Source organism: Dermochelys coriacea, chromosome 3 (genome assembly GCF_009764565.3).
Source record: "Dermochelys coriacea isolate rDerCor1 chromosome 3, rDerCor1.pri.v4, whole genome shotgun sequence".
Lineage (NCBI taxonomy): Eukaryota > Metazoa > Chordata > Testudines > Dermochelyidae > Dermochelys > Dermochelys coriacea.
The window spans coordinates 65,635,878-65,655,024 of NC_050070.1; the positions used below are offsets into that span (position 1 = coordinate 65,635,878).

Below are 19,147 nucleotides of genomic sequence, written 5' to 3' on the forward strand. Positions count from 1 at the left end.
GCAGCCCACCTCTATGGCAATTCAGCCATTTTAATTCTCAAAACACTGAGAACTGGTCATTAGAAACTTCAAAATTTGGTTTCTAGAGAAGTATCTAGAAGGTATATTTATGTCAATGACATTAAACTTTAGATAGTCATTTCTTACTAGGATTTGCACAGTATGTTCCGCTTTATAGATAAAATTCTTAATTCTGAAAACAGCTTCAATCTATTATCCATGTCTTAATCTAATACAACTAGAAAATGACTGCAAGGGAAATCTTCTGTACAGAACTGCAACAATACCTCCCATTTCTCTTCTTCCCACCAGATAACACTCTTCAAATCTGCTATAAAGAGGACAGTGATCAATTGTCCTCAATATCCACTGAAGGTTGGACAAGAAGTAACGGGCTTAAATCTGCAGCAAGGGAGATTTGGGTTATATATTAGGAAAGGCTTTCAAACTATAAAGGATAGATAAATAATTGAACAGGCTTTCAAGGGAGGTTGTGGAATCCCTATCATTGGACATTTAAGAACAAGTTAGTTAGACAAACACTTGTGAGGGATGGTTTAACTATACGTGGCCTTGCCTCAGTGCAGAGGATGAACTAGATAACTTCTCAAGGAACCTTCTAGCCCTACATTTCTATGATGCTACATTAGCACCCTTGACTGGTTGTTGCTCCAAACAAAATGAATTATGAAGACCGTTTAGAACATGTTACACATAATAAATCTGGGGTTGTTTATCTTGATCCAAGATAAGCAACACAGCAACCTGTAGATCCTGGTCAATTAATTACTATGATGGATTACTGTATGTCTGTATATCAGTCTGCAAACTCCATTTTCTTGTGTGTACATCATTTTGATTATAAATGTGCTGCACCTTCACTTATGCCTGTTAGCCTCTATATTTGACTGGAACACCCAAGAGATATTAGCACAGAATCTGTGTGCCCATTGGTGGAGAGATAACCATGGAGAGCTTTCAAGAGTCATTAACAACCTGGAATGTCTTCCATTCAAAGGGAAACATCCTAGAGCAATGAGCTGGCTGCAGGTCAAGGGAGCTAGAATCCCTAGTTTGGGGACCAAACAACAAATCACCTGACAAGGGACCTGAAGTTGCTTGGGGGAAGAGGGCAGTTGCCTGATATAGAGGGCTGAAACTTTATAAAGAACAAGTATTGCTCTTAGCAGGGGCTCTCTCACCAACCAGGACATAAAGGCATGGCTGGGCAGGAAGAAAGGAGGGTCCTGCAATTCTGAAAGGACTGACAAAATCCCGAAGGGCTCCCAGAGTGGCGAGGACAGGGGAGGGAAGTAGGAAGGAATTTGTATGCAGCTGTTTTCCATAGATCTTTACCCATTGTGCTTTGTCTATGAGTAAAATGTAACTTGTTTAGAAATTCCTTTGTAAGGTCTGAGGGTTACAGCAGTTAGAGCAAGTTACACTTACTTTAACAGTCACAGAATCCCTAAAGGGTGAAACAGTAATCTAGAGGGTCCATGGTTTCAACTGAACTCTGCAGAGCATCAAGAATTACTGGGGATGCTTGGGAGAGCTAGCACTAGCTTCAGGGCCAAGGCAGTTGGACTATTGCATATTTTCTCAGGAAGTTGTGCGCGCGCGCACTCTAAGACTTCCAAGGAGAGTGGAAGAAACTCTAAAAGCCACCACTGCCTTTAAAGTATCCTCTTACAGTGGTCCAGAGCATAAAAGTTTGGCAAATATTTTTACTAAGCCAGGCTTTTGAATGAACCTCAATACAAATACAGGTAGTCTGTCTGAAGATTAGGACCTTTAGATAAGTGTCGATGACTAATTTGTGTCTTTTACTGTTATTGTGCAGTGCCATAGGTACCCTCCATTATTGACACTAGACAATATATAGTAATAGTTTAACTGCTTGACTAAAGAAAGTTCAACAGTCCTAGAACTATTAAGTTCACAAAAAAAAGTCCATTCCTACTGTTTAAAAACAATAGCAGCAAGAAGAATCATATAGCTAACATTTCCATGTGAATTTAGTACTCTCAAAAAGTGTCAGATTGGACACAGCTAGAGGACAGACAGCATAAGCAGCAGTTCAAGCTTCAATATTGCTCTGCCAGCGTATCTCAATACTGACCTGAAGGAACTTTAAGGGTTTCAATCTCCATAGTCATTTCTATGTCACTGGTATCCTTGTTGGCAGAGTTAATTAATTTTTTTTTTTTACTGGCTTTAGACATCAGCGAACTATGAACTCTACCAAAGCCACCCAACCCATTTCCTAGAGACCAGTGAATTCCTATTAGATGGTAACTACTTTCAGTTACAACCAGTCTAGTCTGGGTTTGAATGAGTGACTAGAAGTGAAGTTCCACATTATAAATCTCCAGATGCATCCAGGTCCTCAGTTTTTCAATATCTGCTGGGAACAAGAATATCCTGAAACAACTGCTTTTAACTTGCCTTCCATGAAAGAGATTACTAAGTTGTTTCTCATGAACATACTACAAAGGCTAGTGGATTAAGTAACTGGTCACAATGACATGCTCTCAGGCATGTAAGAGCAGCCACATTAATATATTAGTGACAACTTCCATCTAACTTTAAGCCAGCTGTAAGACCTGTAGTGCAGGCAAAGAGCAGTTAGTATTTTCAAGTTTAGTTTTAAAAAACAAAACAAAAAAACAACAACTTTGTAAGTAGAATTAGTAGAACTTTACAATTAAATTCACTTACATAATAGAAAATTGCCCAACCTTTCTAGCAAGAAAAAAAGTTGAAATAATAACTAATTCATTCATCAAAATTCCACACCCACATTAAATGGAAGCTGAAACAATGATTGCAAAAAATGTCCCTCCAGCCCGCCCCATGAAACATTTTGCTCATAAATTACTAAAAGAAAATATCACACCCTATTGTCTTGGAAGTAACTGACCACTCTTTCTGGCACATATACACAGATCCTGAGCAGGTGTAGGCCAGCGTAGTTCAACTGACATCAATTCCACAATGCTGATTTACATCAGCTAAGGATCTGGCCCACAGGTATTGGTTGTCTCAAATCAACGTTTTCCATGTTAGTCACATTATCAGAGATACCACAGTATTTCCCTACAGTTACAGACAATTAAAGTATCTCCGATATCACATGTTTAACAGTTGGCTAATGTTGATTAATAGTCAGAATTATACACACACAGTCCCCCAGAAAAACACAGGGAAGAACACCAGTTTATGTACAGAATAGTAATAATTTGTTTCTATTTCATCACCATTTGAGTGGTGCCGGACATGAAGCGCTAGGACTAGTTACTGAACTACATACCAAGGGACCAGTTGGAGGAACACCAGTTGACCATGTTGCAGGTGCTACTTTTGGTTGCCAGTTAGCTCCTCCTGTTAACTTCTTTTCTCCAGCATTCCACTGAAGGTCTCCCCTAATAGGGATTCAAATGCAGAAGCAGAGATATAAATCAGAATAAAGCTGTACATTGAATGTTAAAAAACTCAGCACTCTGAATGTATGTACATTAATTTACATAAACACTAAACAAAGCTAGCACACGCATTAGTTTTTATTATAGGCAGCTGAGAAATCCTGAACGCATTTAGTGTGCATAGGTTGTGAATAAATTATCTCCAATCTCAGTGGTGGTCATTAGCTATGGTAACTAAATTGCCAAGTTTACGATAGTTTATATCAAAAGATGAAAACAGAATTAATGGTGAAAGCCTTTAAATCTCATTACCAATGAGTAATTAGCAACATGGGAGGAGGCAAAACATTGTTTAGTGCTATATTCACATTCACCTGTATGGTGGTATAATCTACAGGGAAGGATACAATTTATATCAAAGACAAAAAGTGAGGGATTGGCACTGCATATTCTACTGTTGATAAAGGCATTTCACAGTTAAGAATCTTGTTCAGAAAGCTGCAGCAAAAGAAAAGGAGGGCTTTTCCCTTCAGAACAGTCATCTTGTAGGATCAAGATCTATAAAAAACATTCATAGAAAAAAGAAGGAATATTTTCACCCCTTCTAGATGCAGAACGACTATTAGTAAGGGGTAGCCCAACATTTGTGTTTTAACAAAAGACTGCAGAAAAAAATAACAGGATTTGAGGCACATGACAAACCGGTACATCTCCAAACCTGGACAGTGTTGGAATTCCCCACCTTCCGACCACAAACCAGTTAAAAAGGTAAAACTCAAAGTGAAGATTTTAAGAGAGCCTTGCTCTACAGATGTAAGTCTTGTTTGATGGGACAAGTGGGAAAGAATCCATTGGAAACTTTGGGTGAAATTCTGACCCACTGAAGTCAACTTGAAGTTTGCTTCAATGGAGGCCAGGATTGCACCTTTTGTCAGTAAATTGGGACTGATTTTGTTTTAGAGTGTAACTGACAAAGTGGGAAAACCAGCTAAGATAGGAACAAAACAAAACAAACAAGACATGGTGGAAAAGAGTCAAACAATGATAATAAAAGTAATTTTACATTTTCCTTTTCTCAAAAGAAATACCACCATGGATTTCCCCCCTCTTAGCTCAGTCTAAGTAGAGGTTGTGAACCAGCTCAGTAGTCAGTGGAGTTGAACAATCACAGAAAGTGTATCTAAATATAAAGCTCAGCAAAAAGATAAAAGGGACTGGGTGAACTTGAACACTACATCAGTTTTGAAACAATATATTACGTGTTGCTTCAGGACCTAAATTTGTCTCTAGTTACCCTGCCAATGCTGTGGTTTAACAAATCCCATTTCTTTAAAAGTATATCTCCCCATTAGTGTGGAAACAGATAGACTCTGCCAGAAAGATAACGAAACGGACCACGTTCAAAGTGCTATCAAATACACCAAACAAAATGGGGGAAAAGTTCGCTAATCTTTCAGTTTTATTAATCTTATGCGTTACAAGGACCAGCATTTTTAAACAATAAAAAAACCCCCCACCCAAAATTCAGAACTTACTTTTTTGATGTGGTGCCAGAAATTCCAAGATCTGAAAATCAGAAATGAAATTAGGATAAAAAAGTTACTTGTTTATAAAATTAGGTGAAGGATTCTGTCAAATGCTTTTAATATAAAAACATCTGTGCACCTGCACAAAACTGATCCAACAGCACAGTCTAGGAATAGTATTCATTTTTTCTAAAAGCCCTCTAAATAATGAGAGCTAAAAATTGAAGCACACCAGTTTCATCAATGATTTCCTTATGACAAACTTGTTCTTCCAAAACTTAACATTTCTTTAACATACAAAAGAAATAAGAGGCCTAAAGAGCCAGTGTCATAGTTTCCTTAACTGTGTATTTGTGTGTGTGTGCGCAAAATAAAATGTAAATATGGTAGTTTGGATCCAAGTGGCAAATCTAGTTTATCTTTTATGTCATACTTGTGAGAGGTTCCAGCCACCTGGGTGTAGATATGAAAACAAGTTGGTCTTTAACAGTGTCCTTTCAAATTTAAAAAAAATTGTGCATTGCACTGCTAGGCTAAGACTTATGTGCACATCAGTTGCTCTCTAAGTTTGTAAGCAACAGAGTTAAGTGGACTTAAATTTAAAAGGTTTTGGAATCCCAGTGATTGAGAATTTTTTTAAAATATTTTCCTCCTCCTCCATCACCAGTAGAGATCCTACAAAAATTCTGCTGCGTTTCCCCTATGTTTCCCCATTGCCCACAGATACACAGGAGTAATTGAGGATGGAATTTGATTTACATGATAATTTACAAGTGATCGTGCATAGAAGAAAAGCCAGCTTTGCTCTTGCTGATCAGATAATTGTTTTTAGGGCTGTCGGAAAAAAAATCTGTTTGTAAAAAGTACATATTAGATGATGTCATTGAGAAACATGAAACAGTGCAATTTCTATGGTCTTTTTCAGACTGCAACCACATTTTAAATATGATTACCCATTGGCCCAAGCAGTTGATCAGTATTCAGGGCCTTGCTGGGTTGTTTCCATTAGAAGAAGAGATTGATTATACAAGTTTGGGGTGGTTTTTGTGTGTGTAATTTTGTTTATTTACAAAGAAAATACAAAGTCCCATTTCCCTAAAAAAGTAGAAATAGTTTTCTTGCTCAGAAATCAAAGTCTGCCTTTTCAGTGAGCACTCTACCAAAAAGAAGCTCTCTCTACTTCCTCCCAGGGCCATGCACTGCTGCATCTCCTGTTGTCTGCTGACTTTCTCCTTGATATTTGTTTCCTTTTCCACAGGGACACAGCTGCAACCAACCAAAGCTGCAGTCCCTACATGTGTAATCAGAGAAAACCCTTAAATCACATGGCTTTGCCTCTGCTCAGGCCTTGCCATGCTGGCCTGTGCCTTGGGCAGCGGCTTCTATTATTTCAGCTATCACTAAGCCCCCACTGACTTTTACCAGATCTCTCCTTTTCTGCGGAAAAGGACCTAGGGGTGACAGTGGACGAGAAGCTGGATATGAGTCAGCAGTGTGCCCTTGTTGCCAAGAAGGCCAATGGCATTTTGGGATGTATAAGTAGGGGCATAGCGAGCAGATCGAGGGACGTGATCGTTCCCCTCTATTCGACACTGGTGAGGCCTCATCTGGAGTACTGTGTCCAGTTTTGGGCCCCACACTACAGGAAGGATGTGGATAAATTGGAAAGAGTACAGCGAAGGGCAACAAAAATGATTAGGGGTCTAGAGCACATGACTTATGAGGAGAGGCTGAGGGAGCTGGGATTGTTTAGTCTGCAGAAGAGAAGAATGAGGGGGGATTTGATAGCTGCTTTCAACTACCTGAAAGGGGGTTTCAAAGAGGATGGCTCTAGACTGTTCTCAATGGTAGCAGATGACAGAACGAGGAGTAATGGTCTCAAGTTGCAATGGGGGAGGTTTAGATTGGATATTAGGAAAAACTTTTTCACTAAGAGGGTGGTGAAACACTGGAATGCGTTACCTAGGGAGGTGGTAGAATCTCCTTCCTTAGAGGTTTTTAAGGTCAGGCTTGACAAAGCCCTGGCTGGGATGATTTAACTGGGACTTGGTCCTGCTTTGAGCAGGGGGTTGGACTAGATGACCTTCTGGGGTCCCTTCCAACCCTGATATTCTATGATTCTATGATTCTATGATTCATTGATAGCTGTTAGTAGCTCCTTCAGCCTAATGTACACCTCTAGAATGGCAAGTGCTATTTTTCCCATCTGTATTCTAGTCTGTTTCAAGTATCTAAGCTTGAAAACGTGTTTTCAAAAGACAAATTTGTAAATGTCCCTTGGATTATAGAACAGACCAATTTAGTCTGCTTGAAAACAGAAGCTCTATGATATGGATCAAACTTTGGCACAAGACCAGGAACTGAGCTGTGAAAACCTAAGCACTGTGGTCTCCTACAGAGAAGGACTGTAGCAAAGAGGCAGGACTCTTAAGGGGTGCCGCAGACTAAACTAACGTACAAGTGACAGCTATATTTGTGTACTCAAAAACAAATATTACCAATAAGTTGAATGAGTTGAGTAGTTAAGATAAGTCACTTTTTAAAAAAACCAAAAACCATAGTTGTGACTTACTGCCTACTAAACTTGCAAGAGATGAATCAAGATCACTTCCAAGGCCTTTGCTTGCTGCTGAAGCTGTAGCAGCTGAAGCTGCTACAGACTGACCAGATGGAATCATAGTTGGCATAAGAAGATCACCTAAACCATCAAACACTAGAATTTAAAGAAAACAGCAGTTTAGATAGTAACCTTTACTGTAATATTCCTTTAAGTAACACCACTGCATAGAACCTTTAGTATTGCTTAACAAATGACCATAGCACAGACAATCACTACACAGGTATTACTAATACATAATTTCACATGAAAGAATGCCGACACGGCATGCATGATATTTTACTAACACACTGAAATGTAGGATTACCTTGAAATAAAAATATACTAATGAAGACTGGAACAATACATGCCTAAATGGTTACAAATGAATTCTTAAACCCTGGTAACAAACTTAAAAATCCCAGAGCATTGCCCCTCTATGTATAGATTTTGCAAAGAGGTTTAGAAAAGCTATGTAAAAATATTTTTTTAATAGATGTACAAGTTACTGTAGTAGGAGAGCCAGGAAGATAGAGGATTTTAAAATGTGTTAATTGATAAACAGGTTTCTCTAACATATCAATTAAAGAGATCAACAGGGATGTAACTGGTACTCTTCATCCACACTGACAGATCTAACTTCCCCAGAGCAGATGTCTGCGTCAGGAATCAAATTTACATATCATAACTCAAACTGCTTCTCTTTTGCCTGGTTAGCCCACTATTATTTTAATAACCTATATTACTTTATTTCACCACAGTAAATATTCTGATCCACATTTGATGTGCATGCTAATGTTATTTCAACAAGCAAGTGTAGCATATTATGCACTGGCAAGCAACCAAATAATCAAGCAGCAGTACTACTCAGATTTCTCTCTTACTGATTTAGTTGCAGAACTCACCAATTGTAAATTTGTAGCAAGGACCCAGCATGGAAAGTATAAAATGGAAGAGATACAAACAAAATGACAGCAGTGATGAAGAGTTAAGCTTTATGTCAAGCAAAGACGACTATCTTGATCTCAGTTTTGTGTAACTGGGTGCCATGCAAATTTAAGGGCTTCAGCAACAGCAGCGAGATCACATGCCTATACTCTGAATATACAGTACAAAGTGTTTTGTTTTTCCTCTGATAACTCGTAACAGTCATGCAGATAAGCACGTGCAAAGAGATGACACACACACTTATATTTGGTTTCTGCTGAAAATTGAGAGAAGATAATGGGAACAAGGAAAAATTTCCTAGAATTATCCCCACTGCAGGTGAACACTTACGCTACTAACTGGTATTTTCTCTTTCAGTTGAATACGTGATAGAAAATATTGATACCCATGAGATTTATTTTTATATCCTTTGTATTAAGAGCAGTAAAAATTGTATCATTTATATTAGTGTTGAATGAACACATTTGTTCTGAAGATACACAAGGGAAACCCTTCCCTCACCTGATGGATCAAATGAGCTGCCACCAGTTGATGGTGATGTTCCAAAAGCTGCTTCAAAGTTGGGCTTTAATAAGGTGGTTTGAGCTGGAGTAACCGGTGATGGTGATGGAGAGGGAGCAATGAAAGAACCTCCAAAGCCTTTAAAAAAGTTATATTAAAAAAGGTCAGATGCACCCAGATGGAAATCACAAAATAAAAGCCTTGACATACTTACTGTTCTTAAAGCCATAATATAATATAGTTACTCTATCATTATGCTTTCTGATATTAGATAATAAGCATCTCTTGATGTAATGCAAAGTATTCTAGTAAAAATCACTCTAAAACCAGCTAAAGAAGATATACTATAACTGGCAAGTTCCGGGTTGCAAAAATCATAAGATAGCATCATAAACCTAATTTGTAACTTTACCCACAAATGAAATGCAATCACCTCTGGGGTACAGCACAGCAGTTTAATAGCACATTCAGTGCACAATGCAAGATAGACATTCAATACGCCTTACCCAATTATAATGATAGGGGTAATCTATAAGTAGGCAGAATGCAGTTACTGGGATTTGGTCAGGACACTGGGGTTAGCTCTTAAGGAAAGTGTACCATGAGTTGTTTAATGACCCTGACTTGAATAGCCAGGAATGCCAACAGTACCTCTTAATTTCATCTAGATTAAATACTGACTACCTCTTGATTCAACAACCAACCAAATGAATCACCATCACTACTTCCTACAGCACATGGGCCTTCTTTGCACCTCTCCCAAGTTCTTATCTAACCTGACCCTCAATTTCATTGATTTCTATTAACGGTACCACTTTCCTTTACATGACTGGGCTTTTAAGTGGTCTCCAACTATAATTTTAGATTTTTGAAGTACTATAAAATATTGTAAATAAGAAAAATTATATGATTTTATAGATTTCTTTCTACAGCATTTTTCCCCAGACTCCTTGATTTAAGTTTTCCTCTTGTTAAACAAGAAACGTTTTCCCTGAAAAATGGAAATAAAAGCAATAATCCACCACATTTCTCTCTGAAAATAGTTCTGTGCCAATGTAACATGAGTTGAGCAGTTCTATCTATCAGTCCATATCTTGCTGGCAGCTATGGCTTGTTTTTCAGGAGGTGTGAAACACCCACAAAGCTCAATGAAATTAACAGAAGCTGCAGGTGCTTCATAACTTTGGGAGACCAACCAGTATAGATTTTAGTTACAAGGTCAATTTTCAAGTAGAATAGTCAGCAGCCTAGAATATTTTCTTGTTGCACTAATTTCAGGTTGTCAGGATTCAAGTTGCATTGGTTGAGGACACAGCATATATTAGGGATTAGTGATATCACAAAATATAGGAATGAAAATCAGAACCTTGAACTCAGCTTGTGAAAGAAATGAAAGAGGAACTGACTTAAACTGTTAAGATTTGTAGTCTACACATTATGCTAAATGCTTAAAGATACTGAATCTATTAACATTTTTAAGGCAACAACACATGGCAACTGATGCACTTTAGAGAGATTATGACAGATCGAACACAGACTTTTTATCCACTTGCAAACTGTAATATGTACCTTCAAATGTCAGACTACTGTAATAAGGAAGAAGACAGCCAGACCTGAATGTTTGGAGAACACTGGACACAAGTGTGGTAAAGTGGACTACCTTCAATTTAAATAATTAATGCTTTAAAAAATGAAGTGTTAAAATTTAGGAAGTTAGAATATATATAAAAAACTCAACAAAAGTTATTGTAACACATTATGTTTCTCATAGCCATTTAACCCCAAATCAAACTTTTGCCCCAAGCTGTGAAGGAGCACATCATGTTCCCAAAGAATACTTCATTAGCCCACTATTCTAGGAATAGTAGCTTTGGAATGATCCTGACACCATTTTCTAGCATATGAATGCACTAACAGATTACTGTATCACTTCTCAGTAATGTTGATTAACCTCAATCTATCAGCCACGCTCAGTAATCATGAGATACTGGTAACCTATATACATAACCTAGCAGGAATTATGCTTTTCTAAAAGATCTCAAAGAGTCATGATGGGTAGCTACTTCTCCTTCCCAAGGATTTGGGTAAGACTGGTGACGGAATCAAACCCTACTTGCAACTATGCCTGGTAGATGCACAACAGCATAATTTGAATTAAACTGAAACAGATGCAGAGAAGGACTACTAGGATGATCAGGTGAATGGAGAGGATAAGATTTCTCTCTATGAATACATCAGAGAGATATACACCAGAAAGGGAGGAAGGGTTATTTAAGATGAAGAATTGGCACAAGAACAAATAGGAATAAATAGCCCAATAGTACATTTAGGCTGGAAAATAGAAGAATGTTTCTAATCAGAGGAGTGAGGTTTTGGACCAGCCTTACAACAGGAGTTGTGAGGACAAATGACCTAACTAGTTTTTGGGTTGGAGATTGACAAATTTATGACAGAGTACATGATGAGGTTGCCTGTAATAGCAGGAGACTGCCTATGACCCACGAGGTCCCTTCCAGTTCTATGTGCAACATGGATTATCATGCCAGCGGTATGATGTTCCGAGTTTTTTTTCCCCAATCACTGAAGACACTATATTCCAGTTATCTCCAGATACAGAGGAGCTGGTACATGGCATAACAGCCTGCCTGTTCAAAGTGTATCTAGGAAAGACTGAAGCAATGCTAGTTGGATAAGGAACATCACTATTTCATCCTTGATCAAGGCCCCTGACCTCTAGTAATTAAGACAGCTGCAGTCTGGGTTATGCTAGACTCATTGACCTTGGACTCACTGGCTCATTAGTGCCCTTCCATCTCAAGTTAGCCTGAAAATTCCAGGACAGAGCTGAGAGTGACCAGTCCGCAGTAGTTAGAGATTTGCAATTAATGTGATCTAGAGCTGCCAAATGCTCTATCTGGGGCCCTGATAAGGTAATTAGGAACTAGACAATTAAGTAGGCTATGTAAATAGCTAAAGAAAGAATATCACTTTTCCAGAATCTGCACTAACTTCCCTTTGTTAGCAGATCCACTTGAGGGTTCTGCTAGGACAAAGACGTGAATTACTCTCATTATCTCAAACTGCCTCTTTTTCCAGGAATCCATACCAGCTGCAATCAGACTCACTAAGATTTAGAGCCCAGACAAAAACTTATGAGGGAGATGAGCCGCCTTTACAGCAGCCCATAGGCTCTCAAACATTGTCCTGAAGGAAACATGTCAACTTCAGATCCCTCTGCAAAATTCCTTTTCAGTCCCCAGAAAAATGAAAGCAAAAGGATATGTTTGAATATTCAAAGAATAGATGCTCACAAATTAAGAGCAGAACAGAAACCCAGCTGCCCTTCTGGAAATTTGTTTGTATTACTATAATCCATGAATATAGTTCTATGGTGACAGGTGCTTTAGAAGAGCATAAATAAGTTCTATCCTTCTCTCAAGACTGGAATGGTAGATTTGGAAGCAACAGATGACATTTAGCCTTACAAAACAAACTGCTCGTTATGAAGGTGGCAATAAAGTTAAACTGGTAGGGTTTTAATTTGTACATAATTTTTATAAACATACTTCATATACTATTACATAGTCACAGATTTACCATTTTAACTTAGTTTGCTTTTAGTCCTTGTGAATTTGCTACATTTGAAAACTGATTGTAGTATATTTATCAACTTACACTACTTAGCTAGCACATCCAAAGAAAGATCTGAAATGTTGAACAGTTGGTTGAAAGAAATGAGCAATATTAGAAGTTAGACTGGGAGAGTTAAAAAAAAAACATTCCAAAAGCAGTCTAGAAAGAAACTATACTAAAATGCTGTCTTGAAGTTTCCCTGCACTCATTGTTTAGGAGTTTCCAGTTGGGCTAGCATTTATTCTACATGACACTAGGAATTCGCTTGAGAGTAGAACTGCATCTTCAGTGAAGATTGCTAATACAAATGTGGACAACAAAATAATAGCAAGCAAAACTAAAGTTTCAAGTAATGTCTGGATGGATCAGACAAAACTGTCTATTTTTTTATTAGGACAAAATACCTCATAAAATATTCTATTACCAGTTGTGTAGGGTTCCTATTTACATATATATACACACACACATACTAAGTTTAGATATAGGATTAATTACAGAGAGGAAGCAATTCAATAAAACTTTAATAAACCTTTATATTATCCTATTCCAATAAGTTTCTCAGCAGAGAAGAATAGGAGAAAGATATTTTTTTCATTAGGAGGAGATTAAAGGAAGTAAGCCAAGAACACAGCCAAACAGTGTGACACTTTACAGAATACTTACAATTATGCATAATAAAAAGGTACCCGTAATTTTATGCACACTTTCACTAAAACTACGCATTCAAAATCCTTGGAGAACAAGCCTTCAAGAACTATGAGAAATCAAGAGGATTTTATATTTAGAATTGGATTATGCTGCAGGTTATACATCTGCCATTATCTGAGGCAAATAAATGCTTAGCAATATGCTGTTATGGTTTTACAGAGCCTTTGTATCTGCCAAATTGTCATTCAAACCCTATTGGTAGCCATTTTGGATTTAGAATGTAGAAGCTCTAAGCAGGAAAAAAAATAGTTTACTTAATAGTAAGTGAGACTGTTGGAATTTTACCTCTTTTCACAGGCACTTCAACATGTGGATCCAGAAACATTGAAAGAATAAAGCTTAAAGGCAAGATCACATGCCTCAGTGCAGGATAGGGATGGGCAACTGTGGGTTTGATGAATTCTAACTAAGCCTCAGTTAACCAAAAAAACCCCAAAAAACAACAAAAAAAACAGGCTCATGTCCTCCATCCTTTACACACAGAAGTCTTGATTTAATACAAACTTCACCAATCTTTTCCAGCACCTATGAACTTGATAGCTGAGATAGCTCTTTAACAAAAAGAGGGAATCTAAATTAAAAGGCAAGGACTGCCTTTACTGACGGCTCCTGGTTTATCCACATACTCCGCTTCAAGCAGCTGTCTTGGAACCAGTATATGTAATCATTTCTGGTTACTTGTAGGAATACGGACAGTTGCAGAAAATGTTATAGCTGAGAAAGATTTAAGCCACTTTACTTTAAAGATGACAGTATGCCAGTATTTAAAGGACAAATATGATCTAACAAATAGGGCCAAATAAGTAGTTCATAGGTGCTGGAACAATTTTTCTAGTGGAGAATGCTGAAAGCGATTCCACAAAACTGAAAACCTTTTATATACAATGTAAACCACTTCAAATTAGGGAGAGCTGCTGTACCCCAAGCACCAATGAAATAGTTACCTGAAAGGCAGCAAGGAAAGATTTTCACTTTAATTCTGAATTAAGAGCCAATGTATATGAGATGAAAGGGAGTACAGTACTATTAGAAAAAGCAGCAACATTTTCAATCTGCTAACTCAAGGGAGAAGAGATAATACCCTTAGTTACTGGACTTGCCAACTTCACTTTCTAGACTAATCAAAGTCACAGTGAGTTAGTGACTATTCTCTGGCTATTTAGAAATATATAAATAAGTTTCCTGAAACTAGAGGAAAGCTGGCTAGGAACTTTTTCCACCACTGATTTAGTGGCCTTTTTTGGTTTGGTGTAGAACAGGTAGCTTGTGTTATCTGAGCCAGTATATGCCACCACATCAGGTTCGGTAGCATAAAAAGGTAATACTTCTAAGTTGGTCATTGCCTAATGTAAGTCAATAAAAAGGGTATTGCTCACAAAGTTGGCACATGGAAAAGACCAATGAGGATAAGCTGAAGCTGCCTGAGTAAGAAGAAAGCCAAATACATAGTGGTGGAAGAAAGAAGGCCATAGTATATGGATATTTCTCGTTGATATGTATTTATTTTTACAGGAAGAAAAGCAAAAAAGTGTCATCTTGTACCCCAGAAGGAATAGTATGTTACATGTATGCTTGGCAATGAAGCTTCAAGGAATCAGACTGACCTGAGGCGGTCACCTTAAACTTGAAAATCAGCATGACATCCCCAGTTTTGATTTGGTACCATACTCAGCACAATTCAGGTTTTTATAATCCCTTCTGATTTGAACCAAGAGTGACAAACACTTTGAACGCTGAGGGTGTTATGCTGCTCTTTGAGACGCCTCCCTTTGATGAAGGGGCACAAAGGCACATACAAGTTAAAGTGGACAAGTTATTTAAAACGAAGTAATACTCAGAATTTGTTGCCTCTTCAATCTGGCTCAAACAAAGATTTGGGCATATGTGCCAAAAATCACAAGTAGTGTCCTCTATCCCAATTCTTCTTACTGCGGGATACTATGAGTTTACTTTCCACACAGTTTGGATCAATTAAATCAGAAGAAAACAACTTTTCATGAAATTTCTAAAACTAAAATTATGCACCGATATTGCAACCATCACTTAGAGGTTCTTAATTTATGGTCTATAATCTGCAGCACAAGTAGTACTGTAGGACCACTTTGATCAGTAATCCATAACTGTGCAATTTTAAGGTATTTTAATACAATTTAAGTAGAGATGCCTTTGCAGTAACAGATTTAAATTCAAATGAGTTTATATTGTTTGATTTAACAGAAGCTTAGCAGTACCACATAATAGCTGTGAGGTTCTGAGAACCTCACTAAATCTTCAGTTTATAGTAACTTTGAGAGCTGCTCATTTAGATGTTTTCATTGTTTAAGATATTTGTATCATATTTGACCTTATCCTGATGATGCATGGTTTAGGATTCTTTTTTCTCAATGCAAACTTGTGTCCAAAAACTTTAAGTCTAGTACAGTACTGAACATATTTAGTCCAATAGATCATTCTCCAAAAACTGCTAACAGCAGTTATCCTCTGCTTCTCAGTTAGCCAAAACGTAAAATGGGGTAAGTGATGCTTGCAAGGATTATTTAACATACCTTCAGAGTTTTAAAAATAACATTATCTGAACATTGTCAGAAATTAAACAAACTATAAATGGTGATACTTCCATTTGTTAAATAAAGCTTGTACAACTGTGAAGATACAGGACAAATGTTTAGCACGGAGAGGTTAGTTTAACAACACTGACACAAGCAGTTACACACTAAAGTTATCAAAAATGTAACTAGTCTAGAGCAAGTTTACTTCTTTAAATCAACTCTTGTTTACTGTTCACTTTCATAGCAACACAAATATGCATGGGACCATACAATAGACATAATACCTATTTCCTGCCCTGAAGTAAAATCTAAAGGAAGAACAAACAGGAGGAGATTAGGAGAAATAAGGAGAGGAAAGTAGGGTTAAGAAAAAGGAATAAGAGGATGAGAACAATAGGATCATGCAGTCACTTAGAAGGAGATATGCCATGAAAGTAGTAAAATTTGATATACACAGCTTTATTTAAACGATGGTACTTAAGAATGTTTAATACTATCAAATCTGCTGCTGTCCAACAACATTTAGAGCAGGGGTGGCCAACCTGTGGCTCCGGAGCCACATGCAGCTCTTCAGAAGTTAATATGCGGCTCCTTATATAGGCACCGACTCCGGGGCTGGAGCTACAGGCACCAAACGTTTACATGTGCCTGGGGGGGGGGGGGGGGAAGGTGCTCACTGCTCAACCCCTGGCTCTGCCCCCACTCCACCCTTCCCATAAGCCTGCCATGCCCTCCCTCCGGCACGCCATGAAACAGCTGATCAGGAGGTGCAGGCAGGAGGGGGAGGCGCAGATCAGCGGGACTGCTGATGGGCAGGAGACACTGGGGGAAGCCGATATATTACTGTGCCTCTTTGGCAATGTACATTGGTAAATTCTGGCTCCTTCTCAGGCTCAGGTTGGCCACCCCTGATTTAGAGTTTACTCTACTGCAAAATGAAGGTTCGTTTTGAAATAAAATAGGCGTGTGACTAAACAAATCCAAAAAAAAAAAAAAAAACCCCTTCCACAATAAAGAACACATTTTATTTAAATTTATATTTATTACCAGCCAATAAGTCTGCAGAAGCTGAGGAACTAGAAGCTGCCTGGGTTGCAGGTTGGGGTTCAGAAGCACTACTTCCAAAAGCATCTACAGGGTAAATTCCACAATGCAGCAAGAAAGGCAAAAAAAGTTTAACATAAATACTCTGATTCATCATTGCTATGTAAAGAATGCATGAATAGCAGTAGTATGACAACTTCATTCACCAGGTAGAATGACAGAATGATGAGCAAACATGTTTGGGAACCTCAGACAGAATTGCAGAAAAAGTGGTTTTGATTGCATATAGTGAAGGTGGAGAAATAAGGCAATGAGCCAACATGTTTTAAAAATGATATTTTCATATGAGAAATGCAAGTGATTTTTTGGGCCAATACTTCGCCTGTGAAGCTTGTAAAACTAGTGGGCTTTTCCAATAGGAGACCCCAACTATATTTACAGTATGCCATTTTTGACTTGAGTTAAGCCATTTACACAGATCCACATTATGGATTAAATAAAAGGCAATGATAACTCCAGCTAGAAGTGTAGAGCTGAAAGTACTCTAACAACCTACAAGCCTGTCATTTTAGTTGACTGTTTCACTGAAGTTTAAAAATAGCTTCATAATACATGAAACAGAAATTCTGTGGTGTTTGCCTATACAGATAAAGTTTTAAAAAAGTTAAGAGTTGGCTAGGCCTATCCTAACTTCCACCATTTCTGATCAATTCAATCTAATCTAGTAGAATTCACATTTACCAATTTGTTTTAGTTTATATACCAACTCCAGCTGCTTACAGAAGTTGAGCTGCTCAGAGAAACATCAACAGAAGATTAAAGATATACAGCTTCGTACAATGAACTTTGAGTGAAAATGCAAATACATGATCAAGGAAGATAACCCATGCACTGAATATAGATGATAGAATGGGGTAAATACAATGAGGATGGATGATGGAATAGAAGTGTTGCAAACGTTTATTTGCAGTTTAAGTTTTATTGAATTTTCGTTTAAGACGACTTCAATACATACAAAGCTGTTCAGCTGCAACACTGCATGAGCTAAATTGTGAAAAAAGAAAATTGCAACCGCCAACATGAAAACAGTGTAAATGTATTTGAAATAAGTCATTTAACTTGCAAGTGGTGAGGAAGGAGAAATACCCACCACCAAATAGGTCAATCACACCTGAAGAATCCACTTTTGCTGGAGAGGCAGCGGGTAGAGGAGATGGTGCTGCAAATGCATCCACTGCAGTAGGATAGGCATATGACAAATAATATTTAGTATCAGCAAGTTAATAGCAATGATAACTAAATATTTTGAAATCCACACTTAGACTCCACCAGTTAGCACCACAGGACTTGTACATTAGTTCAGATACCAAACTACAACACTGCAATCAAAGTATGTGAAGTTTTGCATATGTTGTTTTTATGATGAAGACAGCTTTGTTCTGCACAGGGTAACACTTATTTTCTGAAAAATTAAGGCTATACATACATGTTATCTACTACTAGTATAGATAACTTCAGTGGAGCTGGCAAACTGAACGTTAGCTGACAAAATCTGAAGTTTTATTTTTAAGACATATTTGACTATTGTGATCACTAGAAAATATTCTTCACAAACAACATGCATCACAATTTATCATTGAAACATTTGAGGTATTATAGATAGGGATTTGAAAGGGGATTCTCAAATTAAGCATAAAAATCAATCATTTATTTTTACTTGGGAAAAGACTGAAAATCTGTAGTATCCTGTGACACAAGCACTCACCAGATAAGAGATCAGCAGTGAGAGAACTCTCAGGCACTGGAGAAGGTCCATGTGGTGGAGATGAAAAAGCATCTTCCAGAAGTAAAAGAAAAACCAAGTAGAAGTAAGTACTGTGTTTAAATCAAAATCAGCTTATGTGGTAACAGTGTCAAATGAGAACATTTAACGGAAAAACAAAACAAAAAAAAAACTACATTGTGGGAAAGGATCTTTTTATCTTTACCTGTACCAAACAGGTCTATGCTAGGAGTAGCATCTGGTTTAGGCGCTGCAGGAGCATCAGGAGCAGATTCAAATAAATCTAAGACCAAGAATATACATGTCTAACTCATTTTGGAAGACAGGACTGAAAGCAGTAACTTTTCAGTTTTGTACATCGTATTTGCAGAATTTTAAAAGGACTGGCTCTTTGTCTGTAAAGAACCTTCTAATATACAGTATACATGCAGTAG

General features: G+C 37.7%; 1 protein-coding gene across 31 annotated transcripts in view; it reads right to left on the minus strand.

Annotated features, from left to right (window-relative positions):
- Positions 1-19,147, minus strand: part of SNAP91 (synaptosome associated protein 91) — a 138,383-nt gene that overhangs the window by 6,451 nt on the left and 112,785 nt on the right. For 10 of the 31 annotated variants that reach the window (XM_043510599.1, XM_043510594.1, XM_043510583.1 and 7 more), the window contains 9 exons: positions 18,919-18,996; positions 18,696-18,767; positions 18,081-18,164; positions 16,934-17,017; positions 8,997-9,134; positions 7,524-7,664; positions 4,961-4,991; positions 3,314-3,425; positions 2,722-2,745 (listed from right to left, as the gene is read on the minus strand). In XM_043510599.1, coding sequence (XP_043366534.1) covers positions 2,722-2,745; positions 3,314-3,425; positions 4,961-4,991; positions 7,524-7,664; positions 8,997-9,134; positions 16,934-17,017; positions 18,081-18,164; positions 18,696-18,767; positions 18,919-18,996 — 764 coding nt within the window. Of the gene's footprint in view, positions 1-2,721; positions 2,746-3,313; positions 3,426-4,956; positions 4,992-7,523; positions 7,665-8,996; positions 9,135-16,933; positions 17,018-18,080; positions 18,165-18,695; positions 18,768-18,918; positions 18,997-19,147 lie in introns of those variants that run through there. The other 21 variants (XM_038395284.2, XM_038395285.2, XM_043510590.1 and 18 more) reach the window with 11 other exon arrangements.